This window comes from Neofelis nebulosa, chromosome 12 (assembly GCF_028018385.1).
Source record: "Neofelis nebulosa isolate mNeoNeb1 chromosome 12, mNeoNeb1.pri, whole genome shotgun sequence".
In the NCBI taxonomy this organism is placed as follows: domain Eukaryota; kingdom Metazoa; phylum Chordata; class Mammalia; order Carnivora; family Felidae; genus Neofelis; species Neofelis nebulosa.
In genome coordinates this window covers 51,430,810-51,453,094 of record NC_080793.1, presented here as the reverse complement: position 1 = coordinate 51,453,094, position 22,285 = coordinate 51,430,810, and the positions used below count along the sequence as shown (strand labels likewise).

Here is a 22,285-nt window from a genome sequence, read left to right as displayed (position 1 = left end):
CAAAAATTAATGAGCCTTCCATATTTCTGTCTTTTGTCCTGGAAATTACTGAAGTGTTGGGGAAGAATTTTCATTAATGTGAGATGGCCAAGAAGTATAAAGAAGTATATTATGTTATACTTTAATATGACATGTGTGTTGAAACTTGCCTGGATGGTTTGATACTGCAGGTTACCAGCTGACATCGGCTGAGTGTTACGATCTTCGGAGCAACCGTGTGGTTGCGGATCAATACTGTCACTATTACCCAGAGAACATCAAACCCAAACCCAAACTTCAAGAGTGCAACTTGGATCCTTGTCCAGCCAGGTAAGTCAGATTTACTAGTTTATTTATCATAAACATAAGTTGAGTTCCATCAGCTTCATAAAAATTTAATTAAAAATAAATAAGTGTTGCTGTCCAGGGTCCATTCCTAATCATGTGTTATCCGTACCCATGCCCCATGTTCTTGAAGCTGTATGATGCCCTCTCAGGGTCTCCAGAGTTTCCACTTGCGGAGCACTCTTCAGAGCTATTTTCTCTTCTGATTTCTTTTTATTCTGGTACTTGTATCCCTCCTTAACAAGGTTCAGGCCAAGGTGGTGGCACAATGTTCTCAGGATTCCTTCCATTTTAACTTTGTCACTTGATCAGTGACATGGTCAGAGTAGACCATATGTAAGGATCACAACTGACCCATTTTACCCTGGTCCACAGTAATTAACTAGAATCAAAACCAGTCTTAGAACAGCTTTAATTTTAACATACCCTGACTTTGTCAAAGAGAAAGCAGGACTTATTTGCAATAGTCAGATTTTTTTAAGGTCTTTTTAATTAGGAGTTTTAAAGAGACACTTGACACCTGCACTAGTACTGTTGCTTTCTGGAAATCTGATTGGCCCTCAGTTATTTGTAGGATTAAGGATCAGACTGACATACGAAATATCTCAGATGATGAGTAGTCATAAAAGTACAGGTCAACAATCTGTTCATGGTGTAGCATTTGCCTTTGTAGTTGCAGAACTTCCTGGTAAATCTCTTTATTAGCTTCCGTATCCTCAACATATGAGAGAGGATATAAAAAAATTCTTCTCCTACAAAGCTAATCACGAACACCAAAAGATAAAATATCCTTTCCAAAGCTCCTTGGATTTCTTAGAAGCACCTCAATATTATTTTTTAAATCATAGTGGAGTAATCATGTATACATAAAACAAAATTTTTACATAGTTGAAATACTACATGAACAACATGCATGAAAAGTGTTCTATCTTTGAAGTTTGTGTTTTCTGCTGTTAACTTTCTAAAGTTATTTTCTTGTACTCTGTCTCATATTCATGAATTCTAAATTCTGCATGTGATACAAAATTGCCTCTTTCATATACTTAGCTCATAAAACTGAACTCAGAATAACATGTTTTCATTTAAAAAAAACAGAAAAAAATGATATTTTATAATTATATAATTTAGGTGAAGTTTAATTTAATTTAGGCTCATATTACACCAGAAAATTATGTATTAAAAAGTGGATATGGTATAAAAACTGAATGAGGTATTAAAATTTTCCTTGGCTTTTTTTAACTTTGGAAATATTAAGAGTACGAAGTGTTTTTAGCCAAGATAATTATAGCCAATGCAGTTCAACCCCACTTTTAAATTATTCTACTTATTATATAATAAGTATATAAAATACTTATTATATCTATACCAGAAGACCAGTGTGTGAAAAGCATAGTTATCCTAATTCAGACAGATCAGTTCAGCCAGAGAAAGACTTTGAAAGTCTTTACACACTTTCATCAAAATTTATGTATGAATTTCTAGGAGAAATGGGGGAGTCACCCCCATATCTGGGGGAAAAGAACTTCAATAAAGAGATGGCCAGGGAAGACAGTTGTGAAATAAGAGCATTTTGTTAACAATTTTAAGAAAATGTTTTTAATCTACTCAATTTTTTTCTGGCTTCTGAGTTTTATCTCTCTTCTTGTTTGGAGTAGTATTTGTGGCCTATTTCTTACTATCCCAAAGCAAAAGGCCATACTATATTGAAAGAAGTTTGCCTGTGAACTTTATGCTTTGTCTGTGTCCTGTGTTATTTTAAAACATCTAATACAGCACATGTATAAATGTTGGGACAGGTGGCTATTAAGGAGAAAGAAAAAATAAGTTAGAGGCAAATGTCAGGAAGCTGCTTTTTTCAATGCAGAAGTAATTAAACAAAGCTGTAAAGATTAAGACTTAGCAGTAGGAGAGATTTAAGAGGAAACTGCTTTAGGAAATGTAGATTTGCTGCTTCAAGGATCACTGGGAAATTCGTTGTACTTTATTTGCATCCTTGGGATCAAAGCAACCTTTCTAAATTCTGAGAGAAAATAAGAAGTGATGGTTCGAGAGCACCTACTGTATAAAATAGGTCTGCCCTCCTGTTAGACATAGCTGAGTTGAACCCTCAGGAAACTGCTTCCTAACTACAGATTTAACTGCCTAATAGTTAAATCAAGAGTGACACAATGACATTAAACTATGGCCCTTGTGTCTAAAATTAGAAACCCTCAAAGGGAAAACGTAGACATTCTTAGTGCTGACATATTTTTGAATTTCCAAAACAATTATTTTATCTAACCCTTGAGATATTTGTTCACTTTACCTGTATGAGACTAGGACTTAGGACCTATTATATATTATTTGAAGCAAAATCCCATTCATAAGGCCAAGTTTATTGCTTGTCAAGGCTGGGAAGTACCATGGACAGCAAAAAGTACACTAAATAATTAGTGTGTAGCCCTAGGCTTATTATTTTACCTTTCTTTTACCTTTCTGGACCTCAGTTTTTTCACCCAGAAAATGAGGGTGAGAGGGTTGTTTGTTGCATTAAATTGTGGCTTTCAGACCTTGTCTACAGAACCTATAATTCCATAGAGTTGCTTCACTGAATTTGATTTTACACATTTTGAAGTATTTTTAAACAATAAATCATAAAACGTTCATATATACACATATATATATGTATATATATTTAAACATGTTAAACTAATTTTAACTTATTAAAACTCAGCCAAATTGTAAAAAAAAAAAAAATTGTTGTAACAGTTGTAAAAATGTTATACCACCAAAGGAACTACTTTTTGCACTCATCATTAAGTTCTTCAGTATGTCTGTTTAACTGAAAAAATAGGTATACTAAGATTGCAAGGTGAACTGTAAAAACTGTTATCATTAGCAGCTCCTTCTCTGAGATAATAGGAATTTTGTCATTGCTGCACATCTAAAACCAAAACAAACCAGAAATAAACTGGTTATGATGACCATTAGCCATAATCCTTGATATCCAATTTTTTCTGTTTACCAAAATAGCCTCATTGTTTGCATTAATTTGCTTTATAATAAGTAAATGTTTACAGTTGAACTAATGAACTAAATGATATCCCTTACTCATTTCACTCACTGACAATATCCACTGACTCTCATGGTGGTGGATTGGTTCATCTTGAAGTTAAAGGGATTGTTGAAATGTAGCCCATTTTTTTCAAAACAATTTTATGGTTTTATGGCTTTTTTCTGATGCTTAATGCTAAGAAATGTTGATGAGTTAAAAGCCTATGATGAAAACAATAAAACTCACTAATAATCCCTAGGGGCCACAAATAACCAGTGTTAATGTTTTTGCTATATTGCTTTCCAGTCTTGTCTATAGCTCATAACATCGATGAGATCATACTGTGTACCGCGGACACTTGGAATTCAGCAATTTAGTGTTCTTGGTTTCCACTATCCTAAAGCAAGCCTGAATATCCATGACATTTAGTAACTTGACATTTTGCTGAGGCAGGAATATGAGTCCCCTATACTACTAGACCAACATTTGAGCCTACCTGGCTGCCAGAAGTTCCAGCCCAAAAGAGCTTTGTTGCTCTCTGCTGATGTCTTTTATGCAGTCATTTTTATGAAGTGGTAAAATACTTTGTCTCCTTGCCAAAAGTGGTCTCAAAAAGGAAGCCAAAACTTAACACTTACAATGGAAGGGAAGAGAAAGTGAAGTTAAAATTTTAATGGCTTTTAGCTAAAATTAAGAATGTTTCTCATTGGTGACTCAGAGCTATGACCTCACTAATCCCCTCATATGCTCTATATGGCGTTCTGGTGGCAGTCTCAATTTGGGCACTTCCAGAAGTCCAGAGGCATTCCCTCCCCACCCGCATTTGTCCGTGATCTACTGCATGTTTAATTTGTTTTCCACTGCATTCATTTAACACTGTAGTATGAACCTTTTCTCATGTAGCTAAGACACTTAGAATCTAATCAAATGTAAAATCCTCTCCTTTGCCTGCCATGCTATAATCATAGCTTCTGTCATTTTTTAATGCCTCTCTCTGCTGTTGTTTGTTCGTGTGATTTTTTGTATCATCTTTGCCTCCCAGTCGAAGGGTAAAACCCATCATGTGGCGAGAGAGCCTCAAAATGTATGCCTATGGTCCACCAACAACTAAAAAGGCATAGTTTTAGTTCAGCTAATAAGCACCTTATGTTTTGAGAGTGGATTTTAATGTGAATTATGCTACATTTGGTCATATATATCTCAGTCTATGAGACTGAAAAGACTGTTAATGCTGTCTGGGGGAAATTGTGCAAGACATTGTTTGTGAGAAGATCAGAGAACCACCTTTTCAGATTTTTTCTGGCATGGGCCTCAAGTTTTCCCTCCAAGGCAGTAATGAAGGGGGCTTAAATTGGCAAAGGTTGGAAAAGTGAAAAAAGCTCTCACTCATCACACTATCATGGTCACAATCATTAGCAAACAAATCGGTTTCTAGCTGAAACTGCATCCAGATTCCCCCTTCCCTCAAGGAATTCAGAGCAACAGTCCTGAGAAAATGCCCAAACTTGTATGCCCCAAGCGGCAGTTGTTGGTGAGTTCCAGTGGACTTTTTTATCCAGCTCCATTTAATTTGACAGAAAATTGCATAAGTCATCCCTGGCTATCATTCAAATTGTAAACAAAATCTCAAATGCAACTTTAAAGAAATAATCTGCATCATGAGAGCCATTATGTGTACAGGGCATATAAAAATCTGGTCACGCTAACTTCGTGACCAACTAGCCCAATGACAAAACAGTCTGGTGGTTAAGCGGGGAGCTTTGGAGCAAACAGGTTGGCTTGGGATCCTGGCTGTGCCATTTACTGGTTGAGTAGCCTTTGGACAGTTACTTGTTCTCGCTAAGTCTCAGTGTTTCATCCTATGAAGTGAGGAAAATAATAATACTTACCTCACAGGGTCATCATAAAAAATAAATGTCCTAATACATTTAAAAAGTTTGACTGATACATGTCTGACACATGAGAAGCACTCAAAAATGTTAGTTGCTACAGCTTTATGACTAAGATCATGATTATGATAGTGTTGATGTTACCTCAGAGAGGAATACCCAATCTTCCCAGAAATCAGCTTTCTCCTCCATGAAAGGAGGAGAAATTCTATATAGGTCTAGAATGTAGTTCTCTGTTATTATAATAGCAAGACACATAAATTCCTAAAAACTATATCAAAGTAAATCACACTTATCAGATTTTTAAAATACAACAACCATGATAAATTAAAGTAATTAGCATCTCCACAAATCACAGTGTGCAATTGCCTAATAATCCCCACTTACCCACCTGTGACACATTGCTGTTTAATTCAGATAGGATTTATGCCCTGTCTCCAAAAAATGAGAACTTATTGTCAGGACTAGAAAATGGTTCCTTAGTTAGCATTAAAGTATAATGAAATGTTTTTCTAATCTTGGAAGTCTTTTTGTTATTTTGTAAGAGGTAAATGACTTAGAAAAGTAACAACTTACTTTTAATCACCCTCATTTGAATATACTGCTTTGAGTAGCTAATGAGTAAGCAATAAGAAACTTCACCATAAAATCCCATTTCCACTTTCATGTATTATGTATAATGAGGTAAAAAAGCAGAGTTCTGGTTCTTTTTAGGATGCATGGTCAAACCCTTCCCAAGTTTATAGTCATACCACACATCACTAGACCATCAGCTGTAACTCCATTATTGTGGCAGTTCAGTCCTACCCAATCAGCTCATTATTACTAATAATGATAATCACTTTTCATATTACATTTTATACTTTTTAAAAGCATAAATATTTACGCAATTCTCTTAATTAACTTGTGAGTTACTAGAACAGGTATTATCATCATCATCCTCCATTTAACCTCAACCTATCACTTTGACTTTACTAGCTAGTAACTTCTTTACTTAACTTCTCTAGGTCTGAGTTTTGCCTTCTGTAAAATGAGTATAATATTCCTGTAAGAGAGTAGCTAGGAGCATTAAATGAGGTAATACACATAATGCTCTTAGCAAGGGTCCAAGCACTCAACAAAAGTCAGCTATCATTATCAAATTGAGAGCCAAATCCGTAAAATGACTTGTTACTTCTATTTGAAGTTTAGAAAGTGCTTTCACATCCATTTTCTCAATTCAGTTTCACATTCCCTGACAGGATAGCAGGACAGAGATTAGTATCTGTATTTCCAGATAAACAAACTGAAGCCTAAAGAGGTTGAGTGATCTGCCCCGAGTTAGATTGTGAAAAGAAAGCTGGATTATAAATCTAAGTACTTCCAAAGTATCTCCTCGACTGTGTAAACTCAGGTAACCTGATCCTTGAGGCAAGCATTCATCCCACAGAACATCCCCCTTTGTTCTTCATGATGCCATCAGCATCCTGTAATATCTGGTTTAAGCCCAACATAGACCCCACAGCAAGTTCAGAACTGACAATCGTATGAATACAAAGTTTGCTATGGGTCTGCGAAATGATCACATACTCAGGTCAAGCAAACCTCTTTTATATAAGCATAAAGACTGATGTTTACTAAACAGTGACCAATCACTTAGGACAGTACAGGAAGAGATAAACAAAGCCCAGGGAAATATTACTCCCACTTACTTAAAAGCAGTTCAGAAATTGCATTCATTAATGTCAAGAATATTAACCACAGAAATATCAATGAAATACTAATATTTGGGGCCAAATGATCAAAAACTCTCCATTGGTTTTATAGCAGAAAAATGAGTATGTGCCTTAAAAATATTTTCAAACCCAAGTGATGAAACAGGGTTCTTTTGGTGTGGTTCCTAGTAAATGAATGTTGCCTCATGAGCACAATGGTCTAAGAAAAGTGTGAACTATTTGCAGAATATTTTCTCATTTGCTGGATCCCCTGTTTCCTAGGAAAACCCACCATGTTTTATAAAGTCATCAAACATTAGAGTAGGAAAGATTTTGAGATGATCACCTACTTCAGTGGTTTTCAATCTGTGGTCCATAGAGCGGCAAGCTCTACCTTTAGCAGCCACTAAGAAGAGGGCAGGTAAGGGGCGCCTGGGTGGCGCAGTCGGTTAAGCGTCCGACTTCAGCCAGGTCACGATCTCGCGGTCCGTGAGTTCGAGCCCCGCGTCAGGCTCTGGGCTGATGGCTCGGAGCCTGGAGCCTGTTTCCGATTCTGTGTCTCCCTCTCTCTCTGCCCCTCCCCCGTTCATGCTCTGTCTCTCTCTGTCCCAAAAATAAATAAAAAATGTTGAAAAAAAAAAAAAAAAAAAGAAGAGGGCAGGTAAGATAGAGCTCCATGAGATGGGTTACTTCATCTTAAAACCTCTGATTTCATCCAGTTAGATCTTGCAGAGGTCCCAATGTAAAGCACTCAAGATCATACAGAAAGACAGTGAGAGAAAAGAGAACTGACTGTCCATCTCCCAGCTCCTCGGGGGTCCTTTTCCTTAGTATACCATGATCCTTTGTGCTCTACCACTCATGAAAAAGTGAATGCCTGTGTCTTTCCCAACTTTTGTTACTTCTCCCCTCCCCCATTCTAAACTGTTGCTTAGGAAGAGACTGGTTTCTGTTGCTCCAGGGTTGTCGAGAGGTGATGAAATACTCCCTTTTGTGCCAGAGCTCCCTCCACCACCCACAATTTCATTCATTTTTTTTTTAATTGTCTGACTTGTACCAGGTTCTATGCCTGGTACCATGACAAAGGCAAAGAAAAATCAACTAGAATCTGGGCCCCAACATTGCCCAGACAGAGTTGTATAGTTACAAAGCAGCATGGCATCTGGAAGACACGTGAGACAGGACAGAGAAGATTTTTCAGAGCTGTCATGGCTATTTCTGGGAGATAACTAATGGAAGAGATGCAGAGTTTGGCCAAGCAGGCTAGAAGCACAGGTGTCATTACACTGTCCTTTCTGTGCTTCAGATCACCTGATAGCCAGCAGCCTTCCTTAACTGCCAAACCACCCTCCCAAACAGTCCGTTCCCTCCCACAGATGCCAGAGCTAGCAGAAGGCAAGGAGTGGGACTAAACATGTGCACAGTGAATGGCAGTTTGTTGGAGAGTTTCTTTGACCTTGTTTTGTTTGTTTGCTTTCATTCTGGATGGTACTGCTTGGCTTTGTGTCTGCATACCAACAGCATGACTTCATCCAGTGAATATTCACTAACTGCCCCTGCACAGGGCATGGTGTTAAGAGATCCAGTAAAGAACCGACATGGATTCTGTCCCATGGTGTTAAACTAAAGAAAATTTACACATATTAGAACTTAGTAGATAGTTAAAAGCAATGAGTGGAGTTAGTGTGATGGGTATTTGGAAGGGGAAGAAGAAATTTCTGCCAGATGTTGAGAGGGAAATTGAGGACAGGCTTTAGAAGAGGTAACACTTGACTCAGAAATTTCACTGGCCATTATGGAGCCACTTAAGACTTTAGAGATGGGAAGCAAAATATCGATTACTGTGATAGCAGCGAGCAGGCCGGGTTGGGGGAGGCAATGCCTGCAGGCAGAGATCTGTTAGCTGACTGCTGCAAAAGGACCCAAATTTGTGTCATCAGGAGATGTGCTTGGCAGACATCACAACCGGCAGAGCTGACTGCCATTAGGGAGCATGGGAATAAGAAGCAACAAAGATGTCCCGTAGTGTCTAACCTGAGTGGATGGGAGAATGATAGTGCTCTGAACAGTCACAGTGATCACAGGAGAAGAAGCATTTTGCAGGGGAGGGTAATGAACTGTTCGGACACAATGAGCTCGACAAACCTAGAGCACATCCAGCCATCAGGAAGTTAGGCTCTGCAGCTCCAGAGGAGAAGCAAGAGGTCCTTAGAGATTCACAGAAAGGGACACTTAAAACCATGAAAAGGGCTTGTTATGGTTCATTTCCATTATAAAAAAAAACACAGAACTCCACAAATTAGGCTCCCATAGAGTTAGCTCTGTTAGGATTTTTCCTGAAGAGAGGTTTACTAAATAAATGAGCCTGAATAGAGATTGATGTTTAAAAGTCATTTAAAGTCAGGCACATTGTTCTAAAGTAGCTTCTGAGATTTCAGAGCAGACTCAATAATCTTTAAATGCCACTTAGGATTTGAGGTCATGGCCTCATTTCATCTGCTCATAATGTATTTTTAAATGTCTCTCTTTTATTTTCTCGGACATGTATTTTGTCTTACTTGAATATTCTAATTCCTGTGACTGTACATTATAGGAAACTTGGAAAACAGAAAAATATCAAACTACAATGGCAAGGGGCACCTGGGTGGCTCAGTCAGTTAAGCATCCAACTTCAGCTCAGGTCATGATCTCACAGTTTGTGAGTTCAAGCCCCGCATCAGGCTCTGTGCTGACAGCTCAGAGCCTGGAGCCTGCTTCAGATTCTGTCTCTCTCTCTCTCTCTCTCTCTCTCTCTCTCTGCTCCTCCCCCACTGTGCTCTTTCTCTCTCAAAAATAAATAAATAAACATTTAAAAGATATATGAAGGCAAAATTGCATAATCCAAACACCAGGAACTAACAACTCTTTTTGGTCTTTTTAATATATTTCTATATACATATGTATATGGGTCATATATGTGTGTCTATATATAGACACACATATATGAACTATAAAAATGATTAAATAGATATACAAACCCATGAATTCTCTCAGTATTGTGGTTCACATGGTATGTTCTACTTTGCATTGAAATTTTTTCAGTTGACAATGTCTATGTCATTAAAAATGGTTCAAAAGGCTTTATGTTTATGATGGCATAATATTTTTATTACATGAACCTGTCTTAAAATTGAGGCATTCTCCTATTGTGGAACAGTTCCTCAAGGTGTGTACTTTGAGAGGATGAGGTACCATGGCTTTTTCCTTCTTACACTACATGAGTCCAGAATGACATTATCCTCATCTTCCTCCCATGACCCCTGATGTCAGGGAGTCTGATAGAGTCAGGTAACTGCTGGGTGTAAGAAGTGCACGAGTGATCAGAATAGTTAAGGCAATGGAGAATGAGTGCTTTTACCCAAAAACGGACTGCTTTTTACAACTTCCCTTTCTGATAATGTTTTAAAATTATTTTTGCCTCCTTCACCACTCCCCACATATTCAGATACATGTCTGAATACAAACACACATGCACAAACACACACACACACACACACACACACACACACACATCACACACACATCAAGCCCTAAATGTAGCAAGAGCTTTTTAAAATCCCAAAATGGCATCCTTTTTCGTCATTCTTCAATATGTACACTTTGCCTAAGAAAAAGACCAAGTGTCCTAAGCAATAGGTAAGCAATAGGAAGTTACATCTAGGCCACAGTGCCTACCCTTCTGTGACAGTGTGGTGAAAGGCCAGGTCCATGACATGAACCCCTAGAGAGAGCAGAGCCCATGCACATGAACATGCATTAACAAGACTGGACAGAGCACCATTGTTTTGATATCTTTCTGTTTTCACAGGTGCCATAGAGTGATTTTATGAGTCTTCACCATGACCCATGCCATAGAAAGACAAATATAGCTATAGTTTTGCTGAATCCAGGTTTAGAACTCCTTGTTCAAACAAAAACACAATTTCTAAATCAGTCCAAAGCAAAGCCCAACATCTTGAATTCTATACACACCCCCTTTTCTTCCCCCTTCTTCTCTTCTAGCCTGTTTTCTTCAATATCACTGCCTCCATTTTAAATATCATCAGCTGATAAATCAATTGGCAGACATCTGCAGCAGTTCATTCTAATATTGAGGATAACAAACCATAGCTATAAATTTTTTTGGAAGAGAAGGCAACGAACTGCATCTTTGCACTTAGAAGGTGCTATAGGCATGAGTAAAGATACTAGGGTTAGCTCAAATATAACTGCAAAGTCTATTTCAATAATTTCTTAATTAACTACTATTAGATGCATGTCCAGAGTTATTAGAACTTTGGAAGGTTGGAATTCTTTAAAAGACAGCTCTTTTAGAAAGAAAATTTCCTCAATGACTAGACATAAGAACTATTGGAAAGAGATCAACATGATTATAATAAAAGAGAGAAAGAGACGATTAGTGTTTCCCATCCAATTGTCTGTCAGAAGAAGGCAGAAAAGAATAGGAAGTTTCTCTAACTTAGAAAAACAGGGAGAAAAGTTTAATCTTAGTACTCATTCCATTTTTCTGTTAGAGCCAAGGTATTTTTTCCTTCCTCAAGTGCAGCATCCATCTTCACGAATATTGTTACTGTAGACCAGTGCACATCCATACACCATGAAAATTTAATCCTACAAATGAGTACAAAAACTTTAGTCATACAAATAAAGATAGAAAATTTAGTCACATAAGATAAACAAGTAAACTAGTACACCAATGGTTGTCTTTTCTGGAAATAGAAATCTATCTTTTATAGCTTTGTTTCCCATGTTCTTTTAGATTTAATTTCTCTCATGTATCCTCTTACCTCTCAGTAATTTCTTCAGAAACTACCTTTATCACTCCCTCTTTCCTCCTTATTTATGATGATCTCCAGGCAGTGCTATTTTTCATCTTTGTGATCCATAGTATACCGAGCTCACCCATTTTATCCAAAAGTTTAGATTTGCTAGCCCTCTAAAATGAACATATTATGTCGTCCTAATCAGAGAATGAGATTAAAACATAAGCCTTAACTTATTTAAATATAAATATCAACATTTATATTGAATATGGATATATAAATATATACCCATCCATCTATCCCAGGGATACATAGAGAATACATGAGTTCCTTCAGTATTCAAAAGAGAGACTTCCTATCATTTGTCCGTTGTGGAATAAGTGTCTTCTGCTCATGCCCTACCATGTTTTGTCCTGGGGTGACAGCTGTGTACTGAGCTCTCTATGTCTCCCACTCTTGATAGAGGGTCTGTTATACTAGCCCTTTTATCTAACACCAATTAATCATAAATCTTCCACAAACCAGGGGATTCTGCAAGAAAGTCTTGCCAATGGGAAGCTTTAGTTGAAATCAGTGAGGTAGTTTAGTGTAGTTTATTAGAGTCCATAAGGCCTCTAGGGACTTCCACACAGCCTATAATATCATTTCTTGTGAATCCATTAGCCATACAGCCTATAATGTCATTTCTTATGGCTCCTTTGGCTCTATCTCTGAATCTCACATGTTTCCCATGACACTAGATATACTAACAACAGTCATGACCATCACAACCATGACTGTAATAGCAGTTAACACAATATCACATTTTTATAGAACACAAAAAAGATCTTTCCTATTTCTTATCTCATTTTAACTGCTCTTCCTTTGTTTCTGTAGGAAACTTGCTTTTGTTGGTAGCTGCCCACTGTATTCACTAGTTGACTGCTTTCCAAGATAATTCATTAAAATCTTTAGATATGCTGAGAGAAAAAACCTATTTGATAATGCACATTACAGAGTATTGTCTATTCCCAGGTACATACTCTTATACATAGCTCTCTCTTTCATCAGGAGTGAGACAGTAACTATAATTGCTTGGTGAGCATCTGGAAGTAACATTAATAATGATAATAATGACCTCATAGGATGTATAATTTGGGGGATTAAAGAACATTTATAAGCTTATTGTGTCACAGTTAATGATGAGGTGCCAAGTTTTCTTGCCACCACCCTTTCCAGTGGTATTTCCTGCTTGGATCAGAGAACTAATTATAGTAAACGGTGCCCTTGCAAAGAACTTGCCCCATCCTCAAACACGTGCCAGCATAAAGATACCGAATTGTTTTAGTGTTGTTTGCAGAGACAATTTACTAATGTTGTTTTGCATTTGTCTAACAAAATTTGTATAATGTAATCATTTAGTGTTTATTTTATTGTGTGTACCTTCTACTCAGAGGGTTGGCATTATTGTTCCTAACAGTGACGGATACAAGCAGATCATGCCTTATGACCTCTACCATCCCCTTCCTCGGTACGTAAATCAACCATCCTGATGTTAGAATTAGTAAATCAGCCTCTGCTTCTTTTATATGTCTATGTAGATATAGACTTTGTGTGTTTTTTTTTTTCTGTAAAAGTTAAGATGGTAGATAGTATAGTTCGCAATCCATCCTGAGCTCTGCTTCTGAATAATACTGGGTTGCTCGGACTGTGAGCTTGTCATACAAAAAAAAATTTTTTTTTTTTAAGATAGGATCCTATCACATTGAGGTGGACACAGTAATTCACTCTTATTAGATAGAGTGTATGGGTTATGTTGTGTCTTTCTTTCACTCCCTTTGTCCTCTTTTGTTTCCCCGCAAAAGGACCCCAGTCATTAAAGCGCTACTGCTAACTGTTAAGCAAACACTGCCTGAAGTATTATCACAGTACCACAAATGTGGGATTCCAGATGTGCTATTACTCTACATAAGGCCTTTAAATATCCTCTTTTTTGTTCCAAAGAAATTATAGTTGTGTACAAAAAGGTGATGTTTTCCTATCTCTATTGTTCAGAACATTTAGGGGACATTTTTTTTTCTAAAACATAAAATTCCACGGGCTGTGTTTCTTTTTTAAAGTACAATATATTTTTTAACTAGAAAAAATAATGAAAGTGACTGAAGAAGTTTTAAGAGAACTTGTTCTTTATTAATATATTCATAAGAAAACTGGAGAAGCTGAAAAATATTCTAGCTACTGAGTGTATGGTCTGCCACATTGGAAACAGCTCCCCAGACAGAAGAAATTAGAATCGTGCTTGAAGTGACCCCTGAGCTAAGAGAGGCCTTTGCTCTATTCTCTTTGCTCACTTGGACTCCAGGGCACCAGCTGCTAGTTAGAACCCAGAGTTTAAATCCAATTGCGAGTAGTTTTCTCAGTCTCAAACTAATGAAAGCCCAGAAAACAATTCTGAACTATAAAATGAAACAAAGTTTGATTGAAAATCTCCAAATACTTAATGAAATGGAATCCAAATAGGGGCTCTTGAGGTCATTTAGTTCAGCTCCCAAGAGATGCTTCCCTATCCCATTCCTTCCCTGCAACCACACCCATATGCCCAACATTTGTAAACATATGTATTTATACAAATATGTGTATATGAGTATTTAGTGAATATGTATTCCCACATGGGTATATGAATATACATATATTTATAAAATACATATATACCAGTGAAAGCTGTCATCCAGCCTCTACTTAAATACTTCCAGTGCCTGGCAGAGAACTTGATTTTCACCATCCTAACGGTTGCATGTAGAGAGGGACATCGGATTTGTACTCTATATAGCTGTTTGGGTTTTTTTAAGCTCTTCCACTAAGGGGTTACCTCGTTAGTCAGCTCCCTCCCGCTTTTCTATGACTATATTGATAAAGCTGATAAATGACTATAGAATGCTATATAAATGACTATATAAATGCTATATAAATGACTATATCATTTTGCTGGTTTGATCCAGAACCAAAGTAATATATTAAATGCTTCTTGGGGAAAAAAGTGGAGTGAAAATATAAAGAGATTAATTTTACTGATCCAAGATTTCATTTGACTTCAGTTTCTGTATCTCTAAAATAGGACACACGTATTTGTTTGTGTGAAGACCAAATATTTTACGATAAAGGCAAAGTTGGTGTAAGGAGTGAGCAACATCAAGGTTATGTTTTTCTTGTAATGGCACTCCTACGTTTCTTTCATGTCTATGATCTCTCTTGTTTATATTTCTCTGGTATAACTAATGCCTGTCTTAGGTTAAACTTCGTTTCTTATATACTCTAATTTCCCCCAAATGCTAGAAGCCCAGTATTCTCAATGACAGATTGAAATGAGCCTCCTTAATGCCATCCTGTGTCCACACTGGCCTATCCATGCATCACAATGAGAAAGGATAATTATCAAATAAACACTATATTTCTTGCACTTCTGTTACTGAGCTATTTCTAAAGTTAGATATTCTGCTTAGTTGATAAAGTCTTAGTAAATGGAAGCAATTTCTACAAATATGTTCTTATAAGAAGTATTGAGTCTCAAAAAAAAACCCAAAGTTGAGAACTAAGGCTCAAATATGATTCTCAGGTGGCAGCTACATTCTGATCAAGGCAGAAGGCTTTCCTTATTGAAATTATTTAAATGGGCTTTAGTCCACAAGTGTAGATACAAGGCACAGTTAGTGAGTCTTCCGATTTTTTTTCTTGCCTTCAGTCTTTGACTGAAACACATACCTAAATGTAATATAAGAATGTAGTCTGATGAATTATCTTTAATTCATAATTAATATATATATGTTTCCCACATCACTCTGAATTTTGAGAATTTCTTAAACACACTATGTATTTAAAAAATTAAAAGCCATCGGAATTAAAATATGTGATATGTGAACCCATTTAGTATTCTTCCAGGACGAGATTCTTGGATATGCTTTTTTTTTCCCCAAGTACTTACTGGTCCCTGTTTAAAGATATTCTAACTGATGTCTTCTTTCAGCTTTTATTATATTTTCTTTAAAGCACTCAGACATGTTTTGCCTTGAAATTCCACATAACCCTATTATTATGTCAGGATTCACACAACAATTTTTCATTATATAGAACTATAGTCATATGGTGGACCCATACTATAAATTCTTAGAATAATATTAGCATCATTTGTCTTTCTGTGATCACTGGCATTGAAAAGGATACTTATTACTGTTTATGAACTTACACTATGGGTCAGGTCCAAATGTTGAGACAGAAATTAATCACTCTCACTTTAGAAGGGTCAAGGTTAGGGACATTAGAGTACCAATTAGAAAGTGTGCTCTTTTTATGGAATCTTAATGTTCTAAGAGATTAAATGTACATTCAAAAACATATTCCCGCTTCACTGTCAGATCAAATGTAATGTGAATATGTACTTATATATTCAGCCTAATTTCATTCTGAATCAGACCTGTTATCCATATCCAGAGGGAAGCTCTCCAGAGATTTACATGGATAAATGAGAATTGGTATTACCCTTTTAGAAGAGAGACCCTCTATAGAGCTGCTTCATTTTCTTGAAAGGGACCAGAAAGTCTCCTAAGGGCTAAACAGAGGGCCTCAGTTTCCCCATAATAGCATTTGCTTTTGTGTCTCCTGGGGAAATATGCATAGGAAAATATTGTACTTGGCAGCATGTTTAGGCTGTTGGCAATAGAGATAACAGTTGTTTCCTAGACTCAAACAGTGCAAAGAAAATGTGGAGGAAAATTCTGTTAACTGGGAAACATACATTATCCAGGCTCATACAGAAGAGCATTCAGGTTCTCAATATGCATGAATCCTACTTATAAAATAATTGATGTCTCCATGGTATGCTTGTGCAGTGTTTTTAAATTTAACTTTTCAAGTAGATCAACTTGATGACATTTTGTTTTTCTCTCATTAAAACTATATCTCTCATAACTCTAAGGGAAATCTTAAAATTCCTTAGCAATCCTCATCAACAAGCAGAATATATGTAAGAAAGACAAGCTCGGTCCCAATGTTTCCATTTTTCAAAATTCTATATTCTGTAAATGGGCCAAAGATCTCTCTCTGCGTCCAGTCCCAAATGCAGCAGAGCTATGCAGAGATCTAAAAAGCAATGGAATTCTCTTAAATGTTATTGATAATATTGTTCTTTTCTCCCTTACTAAACTGTATCTTTAGATTCCAGTGCCATCAGCCTTCCAAACAAAACAAAACTTCTTCACAATTCCAAGAGTTATTTATTAGGGGAATGCTAACTGCCAGTATCCCTCAACAGTTAGGGAACAAGAAGATTACATTATCACCTTTGCTCCTTAGTGTATTGATGGCGTAGCTTGAACATCGGAATTGTGCTGAATCCATGTAGTCCCAAAGCTGATGATTGTAGAAGCAAGGGACAGAGTGTCTTTTGTTTGCCTTGATCTTTCATGAGCTTCTCATACACAAGTATCCAGAAGCTAAGTAAGAAAGTATTGCATTGAAAATAGAAAGTATCAGCCCAGGTGCAAACTATTCCTGTTAATTGAGTAACCAGTTTTGGTCTTAACGAAGATATTTAAATGGGATTTAGTAAAAAAAAAAAAAAAAAAAAAAAAAAAAAAAAAAAATATATATATATATATATATATATATATATATATATATATCATGGTAAAATATATAACAGTATATATGCAGAATATATATTTATAAAATATAAAATAATATAAATATTATACACAGAATATATATTCGAACTACAAGGAGAAGGACTGAATAGCCCCCGTTAGAGTAGGTTAGAGACAGCACAGATATCCCTGTGGACAGCTCTCCAAACAGTATTTCTTACATTATATAGAGCTTCAAGGTTTACAAAGCACTGTTGCCAACGTTGAATCCTTCTCTCTTACTCATCAGATTTTAGGCATTAGATGGCTCTCAGTCCTCTTGACCATAGCCTCTCAGAACCTGATTGCCCCAGTAGGCACTGGGAACGGGGTTGGTCGGAAAGGTCACTGAGGAGGTTCGGCAATGTGCATGTCTGCCCTGATGACTCCCCTTGCTTCTGTAGGTGGGAGGCCACCCCGTGGACCGCGTGCTCCTCCTCGTGTGGGGGGGGCATCCAGAGCCGGGCAGTTTCCTGTGTGGAGGAGGACATCCAGGGGCATGTCACCTCAGTGGAAGAGTGGAAATGCATGTACACCCCTAAGATGCCCATCGTGCAGCCCTGCAACATTTTTGACTGTCCTAAATGGCTGGCACAGGAGTGGTCTCCGGTAACTGTGCCCTCTTTCTTTGTTCGTTAGGAGAGTAAGTCCACTCTTCCCTCTCATCGTCATGACCCCACCGGCTACCCTGTGCAGCTCCCCACTTCTCTTGAGGTGTCTAGAAGCCCACCAGTTTAGCCCTGATGTAGGCATGCCCCAAATCTAGCACAGCCAAAAGTAAATGAGTAAATATATATAGCTTCTTCAAGTTACTTCCAGAAGCCTCTGTCGCTCATAACGTTCGGCAAGGAGAGGCAAATGTCTGTCAAGAGCAGCTGAGGCCAAGTGACTGATCCTGAGTCTCTAGAAGCTGCTCGGATGATAGAGCTCAGTAGACCACAGTTTAGTTTTATTTTGTATTTCTTGTGCTTTGTCTATATCCAAAAAGGGTCTGAGTGGATTTAAATTAAAATTATGTGTATTATTCATTGAAAAGAAAGATGAAATGGAAATGGCAAAATAATCAGAATGGGGATGAAGTAGGATAATTAAAACCAGAACATTCTAGAACATTAGGGAAACTGTTGCAGCAGCCTAAATAAAGTGTTATTTGAGGTTTCATGGCTGCTAATGCAAAGGTTTGAAATAGCAAAAGAGATAGAAAGATGAGGAGATAAGCCACTGTGCCCTCAGCCACACAGATGGCACTTCACTTCACTACGTGGCTTTGTGGCAGCAGGATCAGAGCTTGGACATTTCTCTCTGTCTAGACTTGCTCCCAGGTGTCTAGAACCACTGGAGGTGCCATCTACATCTGGCTGTTGAATCAACTCCCTTGAACAGTTTTGACTGTGTCATATAATCAATTGGATCAGCCATGCTGCAATAATACGTGTCAACTATGATGGCTGTTCAAAAAACTGTCAATGTCCATGTGGGAGCTAGCAAAATGACTCAGTAAAATTAAAATGCAGTGTTAGCAATCAACATTGAGCACACGCTACAGTTTCTTTTCTCCTTTTCACTACTTGGTTTGGGACTCGGCACACAGTGGGTGCTTTCAGGAATGCTACCTAACTCATCTAAATCTAAGAATTGAAAGTGATTTAATTTTCAGCCACCTTCACCCTAAGTAGCCAAAAATAACAAAGATTCCATGAATGGTAAGAAATGGTATAAATCCACCAGGAGTCCTTATATAAAAGCAGCCCTTTAAAGTCTCAGGTGAGAGATGAGGCAAAGTGAACAAGGCTTTGCTATGAGTCTCCTCTGTCTTGCCTTCTCCTTCCAGTGCACGGTGACATGCGGCCAGGGCCTCAGGTATCGGGTGGTCCTCTGCATCGACCATCGTGGAATGCACACAGGAGGTTGTAGCCCCAAAACCAAGCCCCACATAAAAGAGGAATGCATCATACCCACTCCCTGCTATAAACCCAAAGGTAACTCCACAGGTGCTCGCTTACCAGCTTTTTCATTGTTATGTGCGTTCAGGGACTGTTTGAAACTCCTTGGAATATTTTTAAGTATCCCAAGGTTCTTGGAAACTATATTGTGTAGCTTAGACTCTACTAAATGGACTTAACTCTTTCTAAAAAATCTTTCAAATAATTTGATTGCAAATTGTTGTTTAAGTACTACTTATTTACATAATTCTCTCCTGGATCATAAAGCTGTTTGAAGACCATTACTGAAAAGTAGCAGATATATCTGCTTAGAGGGAGATACTATAGAGACATTGGAGAAATGTATAAGTGATTTACTATCCACATGTCTTGCTGTTGAAAACAATGCAGTGAATCCGAAAGTGTCTCCTTTGCTAAGCGTGAAATACATTGGGAAGCTTCATACTGAAGAAACATACTGATGAAACAGAAAGGTGTTGCTTATTATACTGAGAATTAAAACATTAATATGAGACCAGAAGCCAGAATCTTAACTTAAAATGGAAATACAGAATAAATCAGAATTCAACAGATACTACACGTAATTTATAAAAAGCAATTTTGTAAAAAGTTCTACTTAGCGAGCAAGATTTATTATACTTATACAGTGTCTCTCAGATTAGCATGCCCACTAATCTGACCTCTTTGCTGATATTGATATAGTCTGAGTCAAGAGAAAATGCCAAAGTCACAAGCCAATTCAGAAGAACTCCTTGTGATAAACTACCTCCTATTATTGATATTAAATATGGTTCCCGGGAGCTAGGGTGGCTCAGTTGGTTGAGTGCCCAGCTTCGGCTCAGGTCATGATCTCGCAGTTGACAAGTTTGAGCCCGCATTGGGCTCTGTGCTGACAGCTGGGAGCCTGGAGCCTGCTTCCGATTCTGTGTCTCCCTCTCTTTCTGCCCCTCCCCTGCTCATGCTCTGTCTCTCTCTGTCTCAAAACTAAAACATTTTTAAAAATTTAAAAAATAAATATGATTCCCATTTGCTTCTGAATTTATTTCTCTAAAGATTACATTTCTCTGAAAATCAGCCACAGTGTAGCTCTTTATTCTGCTATCTGTAGGTTGCCCTTGTTGGGGGTGAATGGCATCATGAAATCTAAATGATATAATGGAAATAAACAAACCCAAAATACCAGAAATCCTGATTCACTTTAATAACTACATCTCTCTCTAAACCTCAGCTTCTTCATCTACAAGATGGGGCTAATAATAGTAACTACCTCAGAGATGATGTATTAAAGGAGATATAGTGCAAACAGGGTGCTTAGCTCACTGCCTGGAATATAGCAAGTTTGTCCTAAATGTTATCTTCAACTCCTGACTATCATCAGCATCCTTAAATACGGAAGGAAGAGGCCCCCGGTACATCTTACGGGACCCACTTCAAATAGACAATAAAGTATTGTAGGCCTGCTAATATTACCAAGCTTAATGCTCCCTTACTGCGACAGAGCAATGGCTCACACTGTCAGATAAGGAGTCACTGACTGCGTCACTTAGTTGGAGAGGTGAGCTAGTTGTAAAATGACTTCTGCACAGGTACCCTGTTAGCGTGTCTAAATGATAGCACATCCTTCTGGCCTCAGCAGCTTCATATTTCTCTCGCACTTTGATTTCTGACTATAAACAATCGCTGTACATAGAGCACCAGACGTGATGCCCCCCCCCCCACTTAAAATAGTCAATTATTTATTAGCTCTATCTTTACCAAGCCACTTCAGAGAAAGAAAAGCAGTTTGTGGTTAACTATCAAGAATAAAATCTGGATTTTCACAACCAAGTAGTGAGTCTGGCTCTCTAAACATCATGAAAATGCTGTATAATTCTGTGGTGTATGCATATAGAGACATATTTCTTTCATCTTTACAATTATATGTCATAAAATGGTGATAGAGCTTCACTGGCTCATACTATAAAGGCAAGTATGCCTATAAACGATCCTAATAAATATGTCAGAATGGGAATCTTGGCAGTGACTTCTGTAGGAGCAGTTATGACCTCCCTCTTTCTTTTTCTCCTTCACATTTTTCCCCCTGCCCAGGAAGTAGTTAGGAAGCTTGTCCTGAATTGTATGGCCAACGTAAGATAAATAGGTAAAAGAGTCAAATTATGGGTTGTGGACCCTAAGTTACTCATATTCCAGTTGTCAGTGAGCGTTAGGGTGGTGCTGAATGAGTCAGATATGGAAGGCAATGTCTTGTGAATTTCAGAGTGGCATCTTTGTTTGTTTTTGACAACATGGCATAGATCACACTTTGTCAAAAGGAAAAGGAGAAACAAGTCAGGATTTATTAAAGTATTGCAGTATAATTTATTGTACTTTGTGTTTGCCTTAAAAAATAAGTATCACTCTATCTTTTTGACAGGAAATAGTGAAAAGATACTTTGATGACTCTTCATACACATACTGAGCCAGCGTTCCTAGAGTTACGATTTTCATGATTAAAAGACTTTTCCTTTGCTCTTCAGCATAATGAGAGGGAAGCATATCTGCACAAAGACTAGTAATACTAAACATTTTAAAATATTCTCTTTTCTTCATATAACCATCATCAGTAGCAGAAATTTACCAAAAAACGTATTATTTGCAGCTACCCATATAGTTTCTAGGTAGTGCAAAATCAGGAACTGGTGAAGACATAAAGGAAGCTCCCTAAAATTCCAAAATGGTTCTAACCTCTTCTCTCTTATGTGCATGCACTTAATTCTCAGAGAAACTTCCGGTAGAGGCCAAGCTGCCATGGTACAAGCAAGCTCAAGAGCTAGAAGAAGGAGCTGCCGTGTCAGAAGAGCCCTCGTAAGTGTTGAAACCACAAGGTGTTTTGCTTTTGAAGCTGATTGGTTTAAAGAAAGAGGGGTCTCATTGATTGTGGCTTCCTTGGGTTCTGAGCCAGCTGT

The 22,285-nt window shown here is 37.6% G+C and overlaps 1 protein-coding gene across 3 annotated transcripts in view; it reads left to right on the top strand.

Moving 5' to 3' along the window:
• The window catches only part of ADAMTSL1 (ADAMTS like 1), an 877,457-nt gene that overhangs the window by 654,910 nt on the left and 200,262 nt on the right, over positions 1-22,285 (top strand). For 2 of the 3 annotated variants that reach the window (XM_058695257.1, XM_058695259.1), the window contains 5 exons: positions 171-309; positions 13,203-13,253; positions 17,802-18,006; positions 19,229-19,376; positions 22,100-22,184. In XM_058695257.1, coding sequence (XP_058551240.1) covers positions 171-309; positions 13,203-13,253; positions 17,802-18,006; positions 19,229-19,376; positions 22,100-22,184 — 628 coding nt within the window. The remainder of the gene's footprint in view (positions 1-170; positions 310-13,202; positions 13,254-17,801; positions 18,007-19,228; positions 19,377-22,099; positions 22,185-22,285) is intronic. The other variant, XM_058695258.1, reaches the window with a different exon arrangement.